At 49.2% G+C, this 19,681-nt stretch overlaps 1 protein-coding gene and 3 long non-coding RNA genes across 20 annotated transcripts; 3 read left to right on the top strand and 1 right to left on the bottom strand.

Moving 5' to 3' along the window:
• Window positions 1–832: 832 nt before the first annotated feature.
• Window positions 833–4,485, bottom strand: LOC147601921 (uncharacterized). Its single transcript, XR_015257547.1, has 3 exons — window positions 4,194–4,485; window positions 3,312–3,414; window positions 833–957 (listed from the first exon to the last, which is right to left on the bottom strand). It is a non-coding gene; the product is annotated as an uncharacterized LOC147601921 (long non-coding RNA).
• A 451-nt stretch (window positions 4,486–4,936) lies between these two features.
• On the top strand, window positions 4,937–7,731 carry LOC147601920 (uncharacterized). 2 transcript variants are annotated; one of them, XR_015258013.1, is made up of 4 exons: window positions 4,937–5,012; window positions 5,108–5,222; window positions 5,338–5,508; window positions 7,329–7,731. It is a non-coding gene; the product is annotated as an uncharacterized LOC147601920 (long non-coding RNA). The 2 variants fall into 2 exon arrangements; XR_015258012.1 differs by lacking the exon at window positions 4,937–5,012 and having other exon boundaries at window positions 5,034–5,222.
• A 331-nt stretch (window positions 7,732–8,062) lies between these two features.
• Window positions 8,063–11,387, top strand: LOC147601919 (uncharacterized). Of its 2 annotated transcripts, XR_015258011.1 has the most exons (3): window positions 8,063–8,221; window positions 9,220–9,399; window positions 9,865–11,387. It is a non-coding gene; the product is annotated as an uncharacterized LOC147601919 (long non-coding RNA). The 2 variants fall into 2 exon arrangements; XR_015258010.1 differs by lacking the exon at window positions 8,063–8,221 and having other exon boundaries at window positions 9,101–9,399.
• A 2,383-nt stretch (window positions 11,388–13,770) lies between these two features.
• LOC147601918 (uncharacterized) lies at window positions 13,771–19,287 on the top strand. Of its 15 annotated transcripts, none has more exons than XM_086743375.1 (7): window positions 13,771–14,456; window positions 14,548–14,623; window positions 14,713–14,814; window positions 15,939–15,998; window positions 16,988–17,068; window positions 18,775–18,996; window positions 19,168–19,287. In XM_086743375.1, exons 2-6 carry the CDS (start codon window positions 14,605–14,607, stop codon window positions 18,936–18,938), a joined length of 426 nt encoding a protein of 141 aa, XP_086599501.1. In that variant the 5' UTR covers window positions 13,771–14,456; window positions 14,548–14,604; the 3' UTR covers window positions 18,939–18,996; window positions 19,168–19,287. The 15 variants fall into 15 exon arrangements, 13 of the variants coding, with proteins under 13 accessions (XP_086599501.1, XP_086599531.1, XP_086599492.1 ...); XM_086743405.1 differs by having other exon boundaries at window positions 15,939–16,054; window positions 18,775–19,055; window positions 19,168–19,282; XM_086743366.1 differs by having other exon boundaries at window positions 18,775–19,055; window positions 19,168–19,276.
• Window positions 19,288–19,681: the final 394 nt, after the last annotated feature.

Raw genomic sequence — 19,681 nt, 5'->3', positions numbered from 1 at the left:
GCAGTATTTGACTTGACTTCCTAAAATTTAAAGACCAAGTTTCAGGCCACAGATTTCCTCCTTATTCTGTGTCCCAGATTGTGACTTTGCAATGGACTAAAAATAAGGCTAAGTTTGCGAAGAGCACTAGCAGAACTGGATGATGGAGTGTGGAGAATTTTTGATGTGCACAAAAGAAGAGTCTCAAACTGTTATCAATGTAGAGACCTATCAAAAGAGTGTAACTTCCAGTGTTCTTGTCATCGTATTAGATCATAAACGCCAGCATGTTTGTCCATACCAGATGTGCTTGGATTTGGTAGTCTCTACAGAAGTAGCTTTATTCATAAGATCTCAAAAGCTGAAAGAAAAAATCAGTCTTTAAGGCTGATAGTGGCAAATCTGTTCCCAGCTGCATTGTCAGTAATGCTGCTGTTTGCAGCTTTCTGTGATCAAAGAACTCTTTACCAAATAAGTCAACAGTTTAGGAGCAGCTTCTGTAACCAGAGAAAATATGCTACTCAGTTTCCAAAAGCAGAAGGATTACCTGAGAGATCAAATCTTTTTTTGCCCTTGTCATCCTACTACTCTCCTCTCATACAACTGAATAAATGAAGTATGTGAAGATGATCCTAATATTGTTCACGCATCCTTTATTGGTCTTTCTTTTTATTCTTGGGGAGAAAACCTAAGAAGCAAAAGAAACAATTCAACAAGGTGACTTGTGAATCCTGCTGTTCATGTGAATACTGGAGTGAAGTTGATACTCTTGATCAGTGCTGCCACAAATGACTCTCTGTCTTTGTACGTGATGGGAAGAGTGATGTAGAATGGACAGGAACAGAGAAACTGTCTTGTTCACTTACATTAGGTAAGGTCACAATCAGAAGCTCCTTTCAATCTGCAGGAAAAGTTCAGCAGAGTGCCTATGCCATAGTTGGGCATGATTTTCCTGTGCAGGAGGAAGAACTTGCAGACCTGTAACGAGAAGACTTTAGGGTAGACTTACTCTTGCTTATATTTAAGCTTCTGTGAAGTATGTATGTATGTATACCGAACAAAGTGTCTAGACTTTCATCTAAGTCAAGGGAGATTTAGTCAGTATTGTCACTGGAGCCTGAGAGAGCGAGTGCTCATGTTTAGAGTAGGTGCAAACATCTTGCCAGGTGGGCTCATACTCCAGATAGAATCATAGAATAGTTAGGGTTGGAAGGGACCGTTAAAGGCCATCCCGTCCAACCCCCCCCTGCCCCGTCCAACCTGGCCTTGAATGTTTCCAGGGATGGGGCATCAACCACCTCTCTGGGTAACCTGTTCCACAACCCTCATTGTAAAAATTTTTTCCTGATGTCTAATCTGAATCTACCTCCCTCATTACCCCTTGTCCTGTCACACCAGGCCCTACTGAAAAGTCTCTCCCCATCTTCCCTGTAGCCCCCTTTAGGTTCTGGAAGGCTGCTATAAGGTCTCCCTGGATCCTTCTCTTCTCCAAGCTGAACAGCCCCAGCTCTCTCAGCCTGGCCTCACAGCAGAGGTGCTCCAGCCCTCTGATCATCTGCGTGGCCTCCTCTGGACCCTCTCCAACAACTCCACGTCCTTCTTATGTTGGGGGCTCCAGAGCTGGATGCAGTGCTCCAGAGGGGTCTCACCAGAGCAGAGCAGGAGGGCAGAATCCCCTCTCTCACCCGCTGCCCACACTGCTGGGGGTGCAGCCCAGGGTGCCGTTGGTTTCTGGGCTGCCAGCGCCCATTGCTGGCTCATGTTGAGCTTCTCATCCACCAGCACCCCCAAGTCCTTCTCCTCAGGGCTGCTCTCCATCCATTCATCTTCCAGCCCGGATTTGTGCCTGGGATTGCCCTGACCCTTGTGCAGGACCTTGCCCTTGGCCTGGTTGAACTTCATGAGGTTTTCAGGGGCCCACCTCTCCAGCCTGTCAAGATCCCAGTGGCATGTGCACATCTGCAGTCTTAGAGCTTCTGAGAGGAATCACAACCTGGGTACTGGCAGACATTGCTCAGTTCTCCAGAGGATTATTATGAGCATATACTGTTGGACTCTGCTGTCCCTTTGGACTAAGGAAGACAGAGGTGTTTTTTCAAGACTCTGTTGAACCTGTCCTGTACCTGTTACAAGTCCTCAGTCTCCTGTAGTTTCGTGGGTCAGTTACATGTAAAACTGCATTTTTATTATCATCAGATATACAGAAAAACCCTATTTTTAGTTCCTAGGAAAGTAAAGAATTTTTAGAAGTGCAGCTGATGTATTAAAGAAATCACCAAGAAGCTGTAGTTGCCAGCAGTGTTGCAGCAAGCTGCTATACACACTGTACAGAATCTTCTTGATGTACATAAAAGGGAAGGGCATGTACACAGTACGTTCTCAATAATAATCCAGAATATTTGTAAGTGAACTTTAATTTTTTTTTTTAATGTTATAGAAAACTGGTTCTTCCTTAGCTGTCATTGCTAATGACGCTGGAACATTTCCCAGCTGAGATGCAGTTATGACATTTGTAGTAGACCAAAAAAACTGCACCATGCTATCACTAAACTAAGTTGCAGACATGTGTTTTGTTCTTAATATTTCTGTTCTTCTGTTACTGAACTATTTCACTGGTTTTTGGCTCTGCAGCCAGTGTGTACTTCGAGAGACCAATCTGGCAGTATATGTGCCTTTGTCAGAAGCTATGGGAATGGAGACTGGGGAGGGGGGGAGGAAATCTCTGTAAAGGGGAGATAATTGTTTTCTGACCTACTTGGCTTTCTTTGTACAGTTAAGATTAAAATAATGTACAATAAACATATCTTGTAATTGATGCCTTTGATAGAAGAATAGAAGAATTAGGAGGATAGAATCTAGAGCTATGGTTTGAATTCAGCACATTAGAGTTTTCAAATACCTCCAAGGATGGGAACTCCACAACTTCTCTGGGTTAGAGTGAGGGTTTGGAGATAGGGGTTGTTGTGGTTTAGCCCTAGTCACTACAGTTGCTCGCTTTCCCTCCCCCTCCTCAGTGGTGTAGGGGAGAGAACTGGGAAGAAAGGAGAACTCGTGGGTTGAGATGAAGACAGCTTACTAGAATAGCAAAGGAAGATGACAATAATAACAAAATATAGGAATAAGAAAATATACAAAATGAATGATGCACTGTTTCTCACCACGCAAAGTCCCAATGACCGATACTGCCCATCCCAAGCAGTGATCATGGAAAACGAAACGAAGCAGCAAGCAAAAGAGCAAGAGCACGATGCCTCCTCATTGGGCAGAGATCCTTGCCAGGACTAAAGCAAGCAGGGAGGGGAGACATGGCAGCTGCAGGAGCCCAACCTCACCATAGACTCGAGTCAGTCCTCATGAGTGCCCAGCAGCAGAGCATAAGCCTGCAGGGTTCTCCTCCTCCCATTCTTTGGCCAAGCTGAACCATTACTCAAGGGCCTGAGAGAAAACAGATCCGTCTCACCATAGGCATCTTTCTTTCCCTGACTTCCCTCTCCATTTTCACCTCATTGCCGACACCTTCCCTAAGAGCTATCATGCAGATCCAGGCGCCCTGCTGCATACCTCTGTGCAGGATGGCACACCCTGCTACGCAGCAATGCCCAGTGCCTGCAGCAGGTCTCTTCCCCTGTGGCCATTTCTGTCCTACTGAGAGCAGTGATGAAGGGACATTTGTTCTGCAGCCACCACAGCCACCACTTTGCTCAGGCTCCCACCACTGGCAAAGATCTCTGCCTGCCCACCAACATCCAAATGTCTCCCCGTCCTGTGCAGAGTCTCACTGAGGAGTGTGACCTCAGCAGCTGATGGCTCTAGGCCCTCTCTTTAGATCTGATTTAGCTGCTCGCAGAAAGTACAGGCACCCACCACAGATGCTCCCCCAAACCCACTGGGCATTGACACTGCTGACTCCACAGTCCAGGTCTTCCCACAAACACTTCATCCTTCATCAAGAAGATGTTTCCTCTGCAGGGATTGTCCTTGGTCAAGGCTTAACCCAAGCTGTTCTCTCAGAGGTCATAGAAGTCTCTTGGGTTTCCCTCCTCCTGCTTGCCTCAAAGGCAGCTATGGCCTAGGAGTGCCCTTCCCCCAGCTGAACCCTTTGCCTCAGCCAGCTGCCCAGTCACACTAGCAAGGATTTGCCAAAGCTCTGCCATGGGCTCTCTTGCAGGGCTATGCCTTGGTATGAGCAGTCCATCAACATCCCCATCACTCACCATGCGCAGGATGAACTTTCAAACTGCCACTGTGCTGACAACTTCAGCTGTGGAGAAGGCCTAGCTGATTGAACAGGCTCCAAGTGGCATTCTGGCTGTCTTGAAATGAAGCTGCTGTTGGTAAGAGTATGTGGAAGTAGAGTGTTTGCTCCTTTAAGGGTACCCACTCAAGGACCCTTCTCAATGCAAAACAAAACCAGGTAATAAGGAAAGGAAGATGTCACTGACAACAAGAACGTACAAGGACACCAGCCTGACCACAAAACCTGGTCAGTTACCCTAATCGATGAAGGCATGCGAGAGGGTGAGAACGTTCATTCCAGCAAGCTTATCTCAGGGACCTTGTCGGCTAGGCTAGGAAACAAAGGGAAAAAGCAGGAAGCCAGAAACAAAATACACAGAGACAATGACAAGACACAGACCTCGCCTCTCACACTATTTGATGAGCTAGCAAGAAGCCACGGGCGCCACTTTCAGGAGCGGACTTTGCGAACCAGAAGCGATCCCCGCTATCAGACTGGCAAGGCTGCGGAAACGCTGCCCGTCAGCCACGCCGCTCGGCTGGGAGCTGCAGTATTTGGGCGCGGGGCTGCCAGGCCGCTCCGCCGGGAGCCGCAGCGCTGCCGCCCCCCGGTGACCGAAGCTGGGTGCTGCACCTCGGCCGTTGTGCACGCGCAGCTCTCGGGAGCGAGCCCCGGCCCCGGCCCCGGCCCCGGCCCCGGCCCCGGCCCCGCCCCCGCGGCGCCGGCTCAGGCGCATGCGCGGTGCCCGGGAGGGGCGTGGAGGCGTTGGTTCCCTGGCGGGTGTCGGTGGCAGTGGGTGGCTCTGGTTCGCCTCGGGTGTCTCTGATTTGGCTGGTTATCGTGTAAATGTCTGTGAAAAGGGAAAAGCCTAATACTTGCTTTTTAGAGTAGCTGTCGCAGCTGAAGCTGGAGAGACCAGAAAAAGGCAAACCAGCTGAAGAATACAATGCAGTGGGTTGAACTGGAAGCTGTCTCTGTCTGCAGACGAGAAACTCTGCCTCTCTGGGTGAGGAAGGATGCCTGTTAGTAGTCCTCAGCAGGCTAGATCACCAAAATGTAGCCTGGGGGCTCTGTGTGTCACCAAAGGTATGGTAAGCCCGTGCATTTGTGTGTTGCACCAGGTATCTATGAAGCCTTGTATTTTAAGAGCTGTAAGACACCAAGATAGTCCTTGGGTGGATGGTGGACAAGTGGCTGGAGCTACAGCAGAGGATGGGCGAGAGAAAGAGAGAGGAAAAGAGAGAAGTGTCTGAATTGTAAAATTCTCTGGCCAGAACTGAGAGGGAGCCGCGGTGAGTTTTGGGCCCTTGGGTGCATGTCTCCCTTTTCTGCATCCTGGTCCCTCACTGCGCTCCTCAGCCCTTACCCCTCCACATTCCAGCCTGCCTCCCTGCCTCTCCCTCTGTTGCATTGTTTTTCATCCCTACACCTCTTTCTTTGCTTTTCCATTCCTCTGCCTGGCTCCCTGGCCTCTCTCTGACTCCATGACCATCTCTTTCCCTCTCTGGCATTTTTTCTGCTTCCCTGTACCTCTTTTCTTCTGCATATTCTTGCATACTGCTCCATTCCCTCTTTCTCTGTCCCTCAGTCGTAGTCCACATCCCTGTCTTTGTCTCTCTGTCCCTATGCCATGCTCCCTTTCCCTGTCATCCTTCTAGTCCTTCTCCCTGTTGTTCTTCTCCCCCCTCTCTTTGTTTCTCTGTCCTTCTCACTGTCCCTTTTTTCCCCCTCCATTTCTCTGTTCTGCTCCCTCTCCCACTCTTTTTGTCCCAGTCCTTCCGTCCTGCTAGTCATCTTTCTCTATTCTCCTGTACTACTCTCTGTTACTTTGTCTATATCTTTCTGTCCTTCTCCCTGTCCCTCTTTCTTTGCGTCCAGCTCCTTGCCCTATTTTGGTCTATCCGTCTTCTGTCATTCTCGTTTTCTCCCTTTTTCTCTCTGTTCCTCTCTCCTGCTCTTCATCCCTGTCTTTCCTTTCTCCATCTTTCTGTCCTGCATGCAGTGCTGCTTTTTCCTGCTCCATCTCAGTCTTTCTCCTTGTCCTTTTTTTTTCTCCGTTTACTCCTCTATCCTGCTTCCTTTCTCTGTCTTTTGCTCTCTTATCCCATTTTCCATCTTTCTGCCCCTCACCTTTTTCTCTCTCTGTCCCACTGCCTCTTCCATAATTTCTTGCTATATACTCCTGTCCCTCCATGTCACCACCCATGTTGGTGTAATATACAAAGCTGCTGTAGAAGAGCAGGTGTCCTTTCTTCCAGTAACAGCCCATTTCTCTTTTCTGTGCTTTATATGCTGTAAACCTAAACCAGAGCAAATGACTTGCTACTGACCTGATGGCTCTGTGTGTTCTGATGGTTCCTCCTCTCTTTTGGTGGATGGTGGGTAGAGCCCAAGGGTCTATCAACCACAAGCCTCTCAGCAAGGAGGTCATTCTGCGGTCTCTTGTGGGCTCAGTGCTATGTGTTTACGTGTATCAGTAGCGCTCTATGAGCTCGATGAAAGATTTCCGAACTCAGAGAAGCAACAGCTTCTGTTAGAGGCAAGAGCAGTGGGAAGAGTCAAGGTCAAGCAACGTGTCTGACAGAATGCATGTTTATTGCATGAAGCTGTTCCACAAGTTGGTAGATTTATGTAGGGTGTTCAGGGATGGGAGATAGTTTATGAGTCTTTCCCTTGTTCCTGGTCTAAATATTCTGAAGCTGTTGCTGCTGTGGGTTTTTTGCAATTGGTGTAGGTGAAACTGCTGCAGTGCCTGCGGCTGTGCTCGCAGGGATGCTCAGCGGCTTCTCATCAAAAGAACGAGATGTGTGCAGACATCCGTAGGGTTGTGCTCTGGGTCTGAGAGCGTGCCGTATTGTTGCTGTTGGAAGATGCAATAGAGCACGTACCTGTGAAATCTAAGGACTGTCCGAAACTGGGAGGGACCTTAAGCAGGTTTGGTAGCACAACTGCAGTTTTAAAAGATTGTGACCGTTTGGAGAAACGACCTGAAAAAAAACATTCCTTTTTTGGAATGCAAAACAAGGCAATTGTGAGAGTCTGAATTATGGGACTTTTGTCTCAAAGCTTGCTTGCATGTGAGAGACTGAACTGTAGATCATTTGTCTCTAAGGATTGCTTAGCCAAGCGAGAATTTCCTCCGGCTGCTGAATAAGATAAGGACGACTGCAAGGCTACAGAGACCCCCAGTCTGTGATTCATGGAACAGTTGTGTGAGGAACGGGGCCAGAGTCATGAAGCGTGTGCACGCGTGCAGAAATGTGCAGACGTGCAACTGGTCAGAAACCGCAGCCCTTGAGCGAGGATTAAAGGACTGTTGAGACAAACCCTGGCGTGATTGCCCGCTGCCGAAGCACTGAGAGATTTGGACTCTCAGGATGCCACGGATCCATGGTGGTGACTATTCTTGCAACTCTATTCTGATTGCTTGCTTGATTTCTGTCCTGTTATTCTATCCTATCCTGTTGCTAATATTTTCTACTTTTGATAATAAAAGCTGTTTCAGGTACACGGCATTTGACCTCGTTTTTGTCTTAGTCTTGCTCGAGGTGATCAAACCTGCAGTGAGAGGTTGATCTAGCTGCCCCTACCCTCCCAGACTTGTCTGAGGTCAATTAAAATGCAAGGGGGCCTTCCTCTCATCCAAATTGGATCGTAATAGCAGTTCACAAGGACAGATGGGTTGCTGTACTCTTTCACAAAAACATTCAACTTGGGTTATATAGGGGAAGGAAATCTTGGCTAAATGTCGGCTTGAGAAGACGTGTGTAGGTATCTGTGTCTGTCACCTGTGTGTATCTAGGAAAATGGTTCTAGTGATACTAAAGCTGCTAAGGAGTCAAAAAAGGCACAGTTCTCTTAAAAAATGCAAAAGCTCTAGTGGCTGGTATCAACAACTGTACCAAAGGTGATGCAAAATACTTTTTTCTCCACTCAGTTGTAGTCTTCACAAACCTTCCCCCAAAAAGGAAGCTTTAGATTCTTACCCAGCTTTATGCTAAAGTGGTTTTTTTTTCCCCCTCTCAGATGAGTGTTGACTGCCACCATTTCACCGTGGTCGCCCTTTCTTCTGCCCTGAAAGTACGAGATGGGTGGAGAGGATCCATAGTGATCTGCAAGTACAAGGTATGTCTATGATGTGTGTCTGCATTTTTCCCAAGGTACCTGTAGTATGGACTTTAAAGTTAACATTAAGAATGTGCCAGCTGTAACGCATCCCCCTCTTTTCTTAGGTTTGGGACAGACAAGCAACTGGAGTGACAGAAGAGGAAGGGAAGAGCGGAGAAAGAAGGGTCTGAATTGGCAAACTCTCCCTGGAGCGCTGAGAGTTGTGGTGAGTCCTGGGCCCTCGGGGCCCCTTCTCCCCTCCTCTGCATCTCAGGGCCTCCTTGGCCCTCCCCCAGCTGCCTCTCTTTCCCTTTTTTTTTTCTCATGCTCCTGTGATTTTCTTGGCTTCCCTGTATCTCTCATCTTTTTCCATTTTTCTGTTTTTCTCCATCTTTCTCTTTCCCCTTCTCTCTCTTCTTGTACTGCTCCCTTTCTTTTTCTATCTGGGCTCTTGTTCTCCCCTCTCCTCTTCCTTTTTTCCACCCTCTGGCTCTGTCCTGCAGCCCATCGCTGTTTTTTCCTTGTATTTCCCTTTGTGCCGTTCTGCATCCTTCTCTTTTTTTCTTTGCAGTTTCTCTGGTCTGTTTTCTGGCGTTTGTTTCCTCCCTGTGCCTGTACATGCTGCTCTGAGTCCCTGCCTTCCTGTCTCTCTCCTCCCTTCCCTTTCTTGCTTTATCCCTTTGTCTTGCTTGGTGTTGCTGTTTTTCTTCCATTCTGCCTCTCACTCCATCCTGTTCATCTCTCGCTGTCTCTGGGCCTTCATGCTAGGGGCTGGTATCAACAATTGTACCAAAGGTGATGCAAAATACTTTTTCCTCCACTCAGTTGTAGTCATCACAAACCTTCCCCCCCAAAAAAAGCTTTAGATTCTTACCCAGCTTTATGCTAAAGTTTAGGGGGGGTTTTTGGTTTGGTGGTTTTTTTTTTTTTTTTTTTTTTTTTTTTTTTCCCTTTCCCTTCTCAGCTGAATGTCGACTGCCACCATTTCACTCTGGTCACTCTTTCTTCTGCCCTGAAAGTACAAGACGGATGGAGAGGATCTATAGTGGTCTGCAAGTACAAGGTACATCTACAAGGTGTGTCAGCGTTTTTTCGAAGGTACCTGTAGTGTGGACTTTGAAGTTAACATTCTTAATGTGCCAACTCTCCTGTAGTTTTTCTATGAACTGTTTTAACACAAGTACTAAAAATAAAATAAGGTCTGTCCTGGAGCCTGTTGTGCCTATGCAAAGCTTACTTCCCTCTGTTTTTCTCTTCCTGAAAGCGTAATCTTCTGTTTCTGTGCGCTTACTATTAAATGATACTGTGAAAATAACTTTGTAGTAGAAGAGGAAAGAAACTGTTCATAGAGTTCAGAAGAAACAGACTTTGTTTTCATGATAAAAGCTTTATGCTATTTCAGTCCATAACTTTTAAAAATATCTTTGTAGTAGTACTCAAACCTTACTGAGATGCTAGCATCTGTACTAAAAGCAATCAGGGTCGAAGAAGAGATGTGGACAAACAGGACAAATCAGCGTTGCTTCCATGTGTTTTCCCAGGCTTCCCAAAAAACGATAGCAGCCTTGTCACTAGTGACAAGAGTGAGTCTTGATGTGGTTTTGGTGAGTTGCTGCTTCAGTGATGCCCTTTTTCCTTAACCTGCAGTGTGTAACTTTTGACTTCAGTTGGAAAGAGATTTTCCAGAATGGAAATCTTTCTCATTCAAAGAAGTTACATTTTATGGACTTCCTATCAGAGTGGATCTTCAGAGATGATGTACTTGACAGTAGAAGTCATCAGCAACAAGATTTTTCACTCTCTCTTAAAAAAAAAAAAGAGGAAACTCAAGTCAATTTCCTTCCAAACACCCAAGCCCAGCACGGTCTTCCAAAAGTTGATGGCAGCGCAGGTCTTAGAGTTCTTGGTTGCAGCAGTTGAAATATCGTAAAAACGTGTTCCTCTGCGTGCTTCGGTACAGCCAAAGGCATTAGCGAATCTGCCAGTCCTTTTTGGTAGCCTTATGGATTGCAGAACTGGGGATTTGGTTTGTTTGGTTTTTTTTCTTTTATTTTGAAAGTAAAACCATATGAGGAATCTCTTCTCTCACTCATTTTTCTGTCGTAAATAAAACTTGAAAAAAAAGTTAAAATTGTGTGGTTTACAAATGGACTTGCATTATTTAAACTGTAACTGCCAAGTAGCTGTAGCATACAATTTATTAGGTGTACTTAAGCAGTTAGGTATTTGTTCTGTGTGTTTAAAAAGAGGCAACTGAATGTCACAGGGTTCTTTTCCCAATCTTTTGATGGAGCGCTCTGCAGTACTTCAGTTCCGTCTCACTTTCAATTGCGAGTTTCCCTGGCAGTTCAGCAGCAACTCTCCTGGGCAGTGCAGCCGGCCAGATGCCCCTCCTAATTACGCAACACACAAAAAACCTCCTAGTCAAGTAGCAGCTGTGTATTTCAGAGACAGATAACTTAATTGTATCAGTTCACAGCTCCGTGAGTTAAATTAATGCAAAAGGAACATCACATACTTTTCTAGTACAAGCATTTAAATTGGATTTATGTAAACATAAACACATCTTTTTAGCATGAAGTGAATTAATTAGATATGTTATTTATTTTTCATTTTACTCTTTAGAGTTTTACGCTTTACTTGCGGCTTTATTGACCAAGCAAACCAGATGTGCAGCAGCAGCGCAAGGGCTGTTGCGGTGGATCCGTGAGCGTAGATGCTGCTGCGGGAACACCCTTGTCCTGCAGCCTGGCAGGGGTGAGGCTCTCTGCAGCGGTGATGTAAGGAAGGGGGGAGGCGTTTTCCAGCACCAGCAAGAGTTGTTACTGTTATGCTATGAATGTGTTCAAAATCATCTCAATTATTCTTAATACTGATTTTAAGCATTCAAATCGCTCTAGCTTTTAAAGATGTGTTGTATTTTGAGCTGACCTGTTTACGTAGAATCCTCCTTTAGCTCAACTGCTGTCCTGTCCCTTGTTCTGACTGAATTCCTCTACTTTCTTCTGTGCTATTTTTTTTTTTTTTAACCTGCTGAAATACAATTTGGGATTTTTGTTTTTCAGGTGTCTGGTTGTCAGCGTCTCGTGGTGCTCGGTAGATCCCCCCAGCCCAGGTTTGCCTGCCAGTCATTCAGCGTACTGAGGGTGAGGGCCCAGCCTTGTGTCCGGAGGCTCCCAACTCCGTCTCCAGCGAGTGCCCCGTGGGTGCAGAAGCAAGGGCTGGCCGCTGAGGAGAGCCCGGGGCCAACAGGGGCCAGGGGCAGTTGGTGGCCTGGGGAGCCTGTCCCGGCACGGGGGCTGAGGGCAAGGGTTGCAGAGCAGAGCCTGAGCGAGAGACGTGGCACCTACAGGGCGAGCGGTCTGCGCTTACTGTGTCTGTCATAGTAACTCTAAGCAGATGTTATCTGTCATCTAAGTAGAGATGATGCGTAAGTGTCAATAGATAACAAAGTCTAAATAGATATCATTGTAAGTAGCCATCAAAGTCTAAATAGAGAGGTCTAAAAAGGTGTTGGAGTGCTATGGTACAGAAGTGTAAATAGATACTAGCCTGAATAGATGTGTAAGTGTAAATGTATGGAAGTGTAAATATACAAGTCTAAATGGATATTATATATAACGTGTAAATAGATAATATATATGAAATGTGTGTGTAAATAGATACATGTGTGTCTGTGCTATGTAAAGTTTTGAAAATGGAAAGAAACCCTATTTGCAGAGAAGATTTAAAAACTTGCTCCCTCCCATCTCTACTGAAGAGAGAAAAATGCTTTCAAAAGCTGCCCCTTCTCCTTTTCCTGTCTCGATTTGGGGCCAATGCCCCAACAAGGGGATTTTCACCTGCAGGGCCGTGCACGCAGAGTAGGAGCTGCCAATGCAGCACGAACATAACCCAAAACTCTGAATCTGGGTCTGCAATGCGGGGGGAACCCAATTAACATCAGTTTGAGGTGGAAAAATATCCTAATTTGAGGCTCCCAGGAAAGCCAGATCAGCCTGGATTTGTGCAGCTAGAAAGCACCCCCTCACATCCCCCCCACTTTCGTGCACAAAACCAAAAGCAAAAATTGCCAAATTTTATGTTGTGGAATAGTGCCAAAAAACCCCAGCATTGAATATTTTGGCAAAACACCGAAACCCCAGATTTTAATATTATGGGAAAGCAAAAAGAAAAATGCCGCCTTAATTTGGGGACAATGTGGGGTGAAAGGCTGGCAGATGGAGGGACAGTCCTGGGGATTACCCTGCGTGGATTACCTGGTCTGTCTGAGTCAGTTACCTGGAGTGGATTATCGGTTGCGGATCATCCCAGGTGAGTTGTGTCCGCTGTGGATTATTCCAAGCGGACCCCCGGTGTAGGTCATCCCCACACATGTCCCCTCATGCACCTTTCTACCCACACCCTCCTCATCCGTCCCCATCCGTCCCCACCTCGTGTCCGTCCCTCCTGCCCCTTCTGTGTCTCTGCACCCTCCCAAATGCTTTCCACTGAAATGTTCCCCTGTGATTGGTCCCCCCCGTGCCCCCTGCCCTCCTGTCTTGTGCCCTCACTCCCCCCTCCACCCCTGCTCTGCCTCCCCGTATTTGGCCCTGCCCCCCGTAACCCCTCTGCCTGCAGACCCTGGGGTGATGCCTGCCCCCCACCACCCCCAAACTGAAACCTCCCACCTGCTTCCCTGCACCTCACTCCATCTCAGTTGTTTTAATTGATAATTTGCAATTGTTTTCAGTTTTATCACTTCTCTTTCTGGGCATTTATTGTTCTCTCCTTTCCTCACAAGGGGTATTGGTGGTGGTTTGTTTCTTCTTAATTGTTAAACTGTTTTCATCTCAACCCACGAGGTTCCTCACTTTCACCCTTCTCATTCTCTCCCCCTCCCACGGGGACGCTTTTTGGTACAGAGGCCACAAATGTCACTGCCCAGGCTGCGCGGGGGGAAAGGGGCAGCCGTGCCCCGGGAAGGGGTGACCGGCTGCGGACGGCGCGAACGGGAGGGAGGAACCGGCCGTGGCTCGTCCGGCTGAACACCCAGGACCGGAGCGGTACGGGGCTGCTGCCGCCTGGTGACCGAAAGCGGGTACTGCAGCTCGGAGTCGCGCATGCGCAGTGCTCTGCCATTCTCCGGGCAGGCACAGATGCCCGAACAGGCATGCTCGGGAGCCGAGCCCCTGCCGCGCACGCGTGTTGCTCTGCCATTCTCCTGGTAAGGCACAAATGCATGCGTGGGTGATGCACACCGACCGCACATGCCCGGTTAAAAGTGCGGGGCCGCGCATGCAGAGGTGTCACCATCTAGCTGCGCATGCGCATTCCCCTATCCTTCTCCTGGCAGCTTCATCTGCCCTACCGCGCATGCTCGCATGCTGAGCCCCGGCCACGCATGTGCATTGCTCTGCCCTTCGCCTGGCAGGCACAGGCTTTTGACTGCGCATGCGTGGATGCAGGGCCCCTCTCGCGCATGCGCTGTGCCCGGGAGCAGCATGGCGGTGTGCGGCGCGCGGGTCCCGGCGGCGGGTGAGTACCGAGGGCACCCGTGAGGTGAGCGAGCTCCTTTGGCAGCTGCAGCGCTGTCTCCTGCCCGCGCGGGGAGCCTCAAGCCGCCCGCTTGGAGGCGAGCCGGGCGAGGGCAGCCCCGGGGAGTGACCCGAGAGCAGAGAGAAGGGAAGAGGGGCAGGAGGGGGCCCCCCCTCCCGGGCGGAGACGCCGGGCACCTCCCCAGCTCGCCAGAGCTCCCCCCGAGCCTCCCCCGGCCCCGTGCAGCTGCCCGCCGCTCCGGCGCGTCCCCTGAAGCCTGTCCCGTAGCACCGGGCCACGCCCTGCCCTGAAGGCTGCGAGGGGGGACCTCAGTGTATCTGGAGAATCCCCTGCGGCAGCAGGGGCTCCGGCCAGGGGCCGCGTGCGGTAATAACGGTCGCTGCTTCTTCTTTCCCTCTCCCAGAGGCCGTGCCGAGGCCGTGGCTGTCCGTTCCTCCCCTGGGAATGCTGTTGACTGCACTCGCCTCAGGCTTGTGTGGGCTGTCTCTGCCCGGCCGCGCTCTCCTGGCGGTGCGGGAGCGAAAATGAACGGATGGAGCGCTTACTGCCTGTGGAGAGGACTTGCTGCAGCTGAAGCTGGAGAGGCCACAGAAAGGTAAAGAAGAAGAAACCAAAGGCCAGCCAGCCAGCAGCTGCCTCCCGCTGCAGGCCAGAGAGAGCCTAGCCTGCCTCTCCAGGTGAGGAAGGATCCCTCTTTGTACTCTTCAGCAGGCCAGACCGCCAGTGTGCACTGCACAGTCTGTATGTGGAACCTGAAGCACGGTACGGCCACATAGCGCGCGAGCGAGCGTGGCTACGTGTCTAGGAAGCTTTTTGTCTAAGAGCTGTAAGACACCCAGGTATTCTCTTAGGTGGAGGACAGCCAAGTGGCCGGAGTTACAGAAGAGGAGAGAAGCAGAAAGCAGCGTCTGACCTGTCAGATTCTCCCAGCAGTGCCGGGAGTGAGAGCTGTGGTGAGTCCCCGGCCCCTGGGGCTCTGCCTCCTCTCTTGTGTGTCCCTGTCCTTCCCTGCCGCTCCCGTGACCCCTACCTTTCCCAAGCTGCTGTGATTTTTTGTTGTTGTTATTGTTTCCTTCTGCCTCTCCTCTTCTGTCTGTTCTTGTATGCTCTTCCCCCTTTCTCTCTCCCTTTAAATCTCTTGTTGTACCGCTTCCTTTTGTTTTGTATCCCTGCACTTTTGTTCTGCTCCCTTTCCTTCCTTTGTTTGTCCTCTGTCTCTGTCCTGCAGCCCATTGCTGTTTTTGCCTTTTCCATCTCTTTGTCCTGATCTGCATCCGTCTTCTCCCCCCAACTAATTTCTCCAGCATGTTTTCTGGCCTGCTTTTCTTTGTGCCTCTGCATGCCTGCCCTGTGCCTCTGCCTTCCTATCTCTCTCTTTCTTTTCTATTCTTTCTTTCTCTCTCTCTTTGTCTTGTGCACTGTCACTGTTTTTTTTTTTTTTTTTTCTGTTCTGTATCTCACTGTCTGTGACCTCCTCTGTGCCCCTGGATGTGTTTGCAGCCCCTGGGTGCAGAGCTGATGGCTGAGGACAGGCACAGGGAAGGGGGTGATGTGCTGTGGGGCTTTGGCAAGGGCCTCTGCTCCCAGTGGGCTCCAGGTGGGGCAGCCCCAGGTGGGGCCAGTGGGGCTGGCCCTGGCCCTGCTCTATGAGGGGCCTCCAGCTGTAAAGGGGGCTGCCTGGGCATGGCTGCTGGAGGGGATTGAGGAGTGAATCACAGGCAGGTGCCTCCAGCAAGGAGTGGCTGGTCCATCTGAGCCCTCCCTGACAGAGCAGACACCAGGACGCAGTGCCAGGAGCTCCGTGCCTCTGTCGGCCACGTGTGCGAGCCACCACGTTCTGCTACATTTGTCATTCAGCCCTGTCCAGAACGTAGCTGTGGTAGAAGTTAGATAGCATGAATGGTCTTGCTAGAAATGAAGCCTGGAGCATTTGTTTTCTTGTAGGAAGCTAAAGCAGGTGGTTTTTGATAATGTTGTCATTGCATGTAATGACATACTTTTCTAGTTAGCTTGGTATGACACCTATTTTTTTCTGCCTACACCCCAGAAAAAGTAAGTTGAGCTTTGCGTCTCTCAGCATCTGAAGCACCACGAGCGGCAGTTGCAGCATTGGACTTCTTGGGAATGAGTGGAGCCGGTGAGCAGAGCACTGCGGCGCTTTTGAGGAGGAGAGTGCCACAGAAGAGATTGGTGGTAAGTGGTGTGATGTTGAAGGGCAGTGCTGTTTGGTAGGTTTTATTTTTGGGGTTTTATTTTTTTGCAGATGGTGATGAGGAGCTGGGCGAGGAAGCGCCATCTTAGTTAGCATGGGGTTGTTCTTTTGAGGATGGAATGTGATTTCTGGCCATTTGAGAGCTAAGTTGAGGGACCACAGCCGAGGAGGGAACAAGGTTGAAAACTGCAGGGAGGGTGTAGTAAATTGATGGGAGGAAGAGGGCTCCCTGGGAACAGTCTCTCTCGGGAAGGTGAAGGGGGAGACGTTACTGGTCAGTGTACACTGGGCAAGAGTGTTGCAGCCTGGGGCGGTCTGCCTTTTATGCAGTCTCTAGGCTGGATAATGTTTGTGGGCCTGTAGAGGCGCTGGCAAGGGCCGGCGAGGAGCAGCACGAGCTTTCAGTGCTGGCACTTTTGGTGTGGCAGCAATCGTCTGACGTTCGTTATTTTGAGGCCTTTTTTCCGGTGGGTGGCCGTGCGGAGTTGACAGTGAAAGCGGGAGCACTGGCGTCCAGGAAATCCCAGAGCCCTCCTCTGCTCGGAGGCAGTTCACGAGGAGAGAAGTGTTGCTGTGCTCCTTAACAAACAAATATTCAACTTGGCACATAGAGGGTGGGGAGATCTCGGCTGTACTTAGGGTTGAGAAAATGTATGTAGGCATCTGTGTCTGTCCCCTGCCTGTATGTAGGACAGCGGTTCGAGTGAAACTAAAGCTGCCAATGAGTCAAAAAAAGGCCCGGGTGTCTGAAAAATGCAAAAGCTTTAAAGGCCGGTATGAGCAGGTGCTGCAAAATACTCTGTCCTTCACGTGGTTTTAGTCCTGAGAAACCTCGCCCGAATGGAAGAGTTAGATTCCTGCCTAGCTTTAAACTAAGGGGTTTTTCCCTCTCTCTGCTGAATGTCTGCTGCCAGCGTTTCACCGTGGTCGCCCTTTCCTTGGCCATGAAAGTACGAGATGGATGGAAAGGAGCCGTAGCGGTCTGCAAGGACAAGGTACGTCTATGATGCGTGACTGCATTTTTCCTAAGGGACTTGCCGCATGGATTTTAAAGTGAATGTTAAGGATGGGGTGATTTTCCTTCTGTAGTCTTTTAACTAAATATTCAGACACAGGAAAAATCAAATGAGGTGTGGTCTGGAGCATGGTCTGGCCATGGGAAAAAAAATATTGTGGACAAGAAAAAAAAAAAAAAAGCCACTCAATTTGGGGAAAGTTGGTGTGACCCAGTGGGAGACGGAGGGGTTCTCGCTGGGGATTACGCAGTGTGGGTCCATTGTCCGGTGTGGGTCATCTCGTGCAGGTTATGCCGGGTGAGTTACGTGCTGTGGATTGTCCTGCGTGGACTCCCTGCTATAGGTCATCCTTATGCACCTTTCTTCCCACACGTACCCCTTGTCCTTGCGTGTCCGTCTCTCCCTCGTATCCGTCCCCACTGTCCCGCTCTGTGTTTCTCAGCCCTCCTGACGCGTGGATCAAACTCTACAACTCGGAGAGAGTTATAAAGCAGGCATGTTTATTTGGCACCGGGTGCGTGGGGGATTGCTTCTCCAAAAGCACGCACACTGACAGCACATTTTACCAAAAATGTATCCGGTGCAGGTACACACATTCCTAGGATTGCACAATACAGACATACATGTGCATAAGCGAGGCGGGGTTATTAAAAAACCACTTGCGTTAGCATTTCAGATCTGTCTCTGGTGGTCGTTTACTTCTTCAGGGGTCTGATCTTCCTCTAGATGAACTTCAGTCATTCACCCATGCTCTCCTTTCACTTGGTGATTTCAGCAGTTTCTTAACGACTTCTGACCAACGTTGCAGCTCCTGTTATCATGTCCTTTGCTTGACATATTAGTCCCTGAGGAATACCAGTTTCTTGACAAGTACCAGTCCCTGATAAGATTAAGTGAGTTTCAAGGCAAAGAGGATTGTTAGGCATTGTCTAGCAGACAGTTAGTCTCCTAAATCAAGCAGTATGCAGACAGTCAGTCTTCTAAATCAAGCAATATTTAGCAGACCGTTAATTCCCTGTATCACTTCCAAATGCTTTTCACTAAAACACACCCCTCCGCCCCCACCCCGTGTAAGGTTTTCCTCCCTTGTGAGTTTTTTTTCCCCTGTGTTTTGCCCGTTGCCTGCCCTGCACTCTGGTTTTGTGTCCCTGTTCGATGCCCCCCTTTTTGGCGCTGCCTCCCCATGACCCCTCTGTCTCGGGATCCTTGGGGCGCTGCCTGTGTTCCCCAACTTGCCCAGTGCCCCCACCCCCAACTTTTATGGAGATTGTTTCCATTCTAAAATGAAAACACTCTAAATGTTTTCATTTGAAACTTACAAGTGTGTTCATTTATATCAGTTGCACGTCTTGGGTTTTCTTTTGCTGTATTTTTTTTTTTTTGTTCCGCTTTTCCTTACCAGTGGTGGTTGTTTTCTTCCTTAATATTAAACTGTTTTTATCTCAAGTCACAAGAATTGTCCCTTTGACCTTTCTGAGTCTCTCCCCATCCCACAGGGTTGGGGCAGTGAGCGAGCAATTGTGTGCTGCCTAGTTGCTGGCTGCGGTTAAACTGCAGCACAAGGTCAGCTGCAAGCCCTGCCTGGCTGATGCTTTAGGCTCTCATGTCATGTCATGTCTCATCTCATGTCATGTCATTCCTAGTGTCTTGACAGTTTGTCTTTGTTCTTTGTCGTTGCTTTTTAGTGCCTTTTCCTCTGCTGTTTTGGGCAGCAGTGGTTGTGGAGCCGCTCCAGGTAGCCACTCTCTCAAGGGCAAGGGGGTGGCAAAGCCGCAAGCTGGTGCGCAGTCCGGTTGGACGAAGGCAGCCACCTGTCACTGTGGATCGGTATTCCGGAAGACGTAACTGAAGGCCGTCTGACCGGCAGCTGCCTCCCGCTGCGTGCAAGAGACAGCCTGCCTCTCTGGGTGAGGAAGATCCCGTTTTGAAGGCCGCAGCAGGCTAGACCGCCAAAGAGCGCCGCAGGGTCTGTACACATAATTTAAAAAGGGGGCACGGTCAAGTAGTGGGTGAGCGAGGCTACGTTTCTAGGGAGCTTTGTCTCATAAGAGCTGTAACGCATCCCCCACTTTTCTTAGGTTTGGGACAGTCAAGCAACTGGAGTGACAGAAGAGGAAGGGAAGAGCAGAGAAAGAAGGGTCTGAACTGGCAAACTCTCCCTGGAGCGCTGAGAGTTGTGGTGAGTCCTGGGCCCTCGGGGCCCCTTCTCCCCTCCTCTGCATCTCAGGGCCTCCTTGGCCCTCCCCCAGCTGCCTCTCTTTCCCTTTTTCTTTCTCATGCTCCTGTGATTTTCTTGGCTTCCCTGTATCTCTCTTCTTGTTCTATTCTTTTTTGTTTTATCCGTCTTTCTCTTTCCCCTTCTCTCTCTTCTTGTACAGCGCCCTTTCTTTTTCTATCTGGGCTCTTGTTCTCCCCTCTCCTCTTCCTTTTTTCCACCCTCTGGCTCTGTCCTGCAGCCCATCACTGTTTTTTCCTTTTATTTCCCTTTGTGCCTTTCTGCATCCTTCTCTTTTTATTTTTTTCTTTGCAGTTTCTCTGGTCTGTTTTCTGGCGTTTGTTTCCTCCCTGTGCCTGTACGTGCTGCTCTGAGTC

This window comes from Chlamydotis macqueenii, chromosome 1, assembly GCF_036417535.1.
Source record: "Chlamydotis macqueenii isolate bChlMac1 chromosome 1, bChlMac1.mat, whole genome shotgun sequence".
NCBI lineage: Eukaryota > Metazoa > Chordata > Aves > Otidiformes > Otididae > Chlamydotis > Chlamydotis macqueenii.
Note: the sequence above shows the minus strand (reverse complement) of the source record. Positions and strands in the feature narration are given on the sequence as shown.

Bases quoted from the DNA above. Each gene is read 5' to 3' on its own strand.
- LOC147601918 (XM_086743375.1), top strand. The intron at 14,815-15,938 runs GTGAGTCCCCGG...TGCGTCTCTCAG, and splicing joins TGCCGGGAGTGAGAGCTGTG to CATCTGAAGCACCACGAGCG. The intron at 15,999-16,987 runs GTGAGCAGAGCA...GTCTGCTGCCAG, and splicing joins CTTGGGAATGAGTGGAGCCG to CGTTTCACCGTGGTCGCCCT.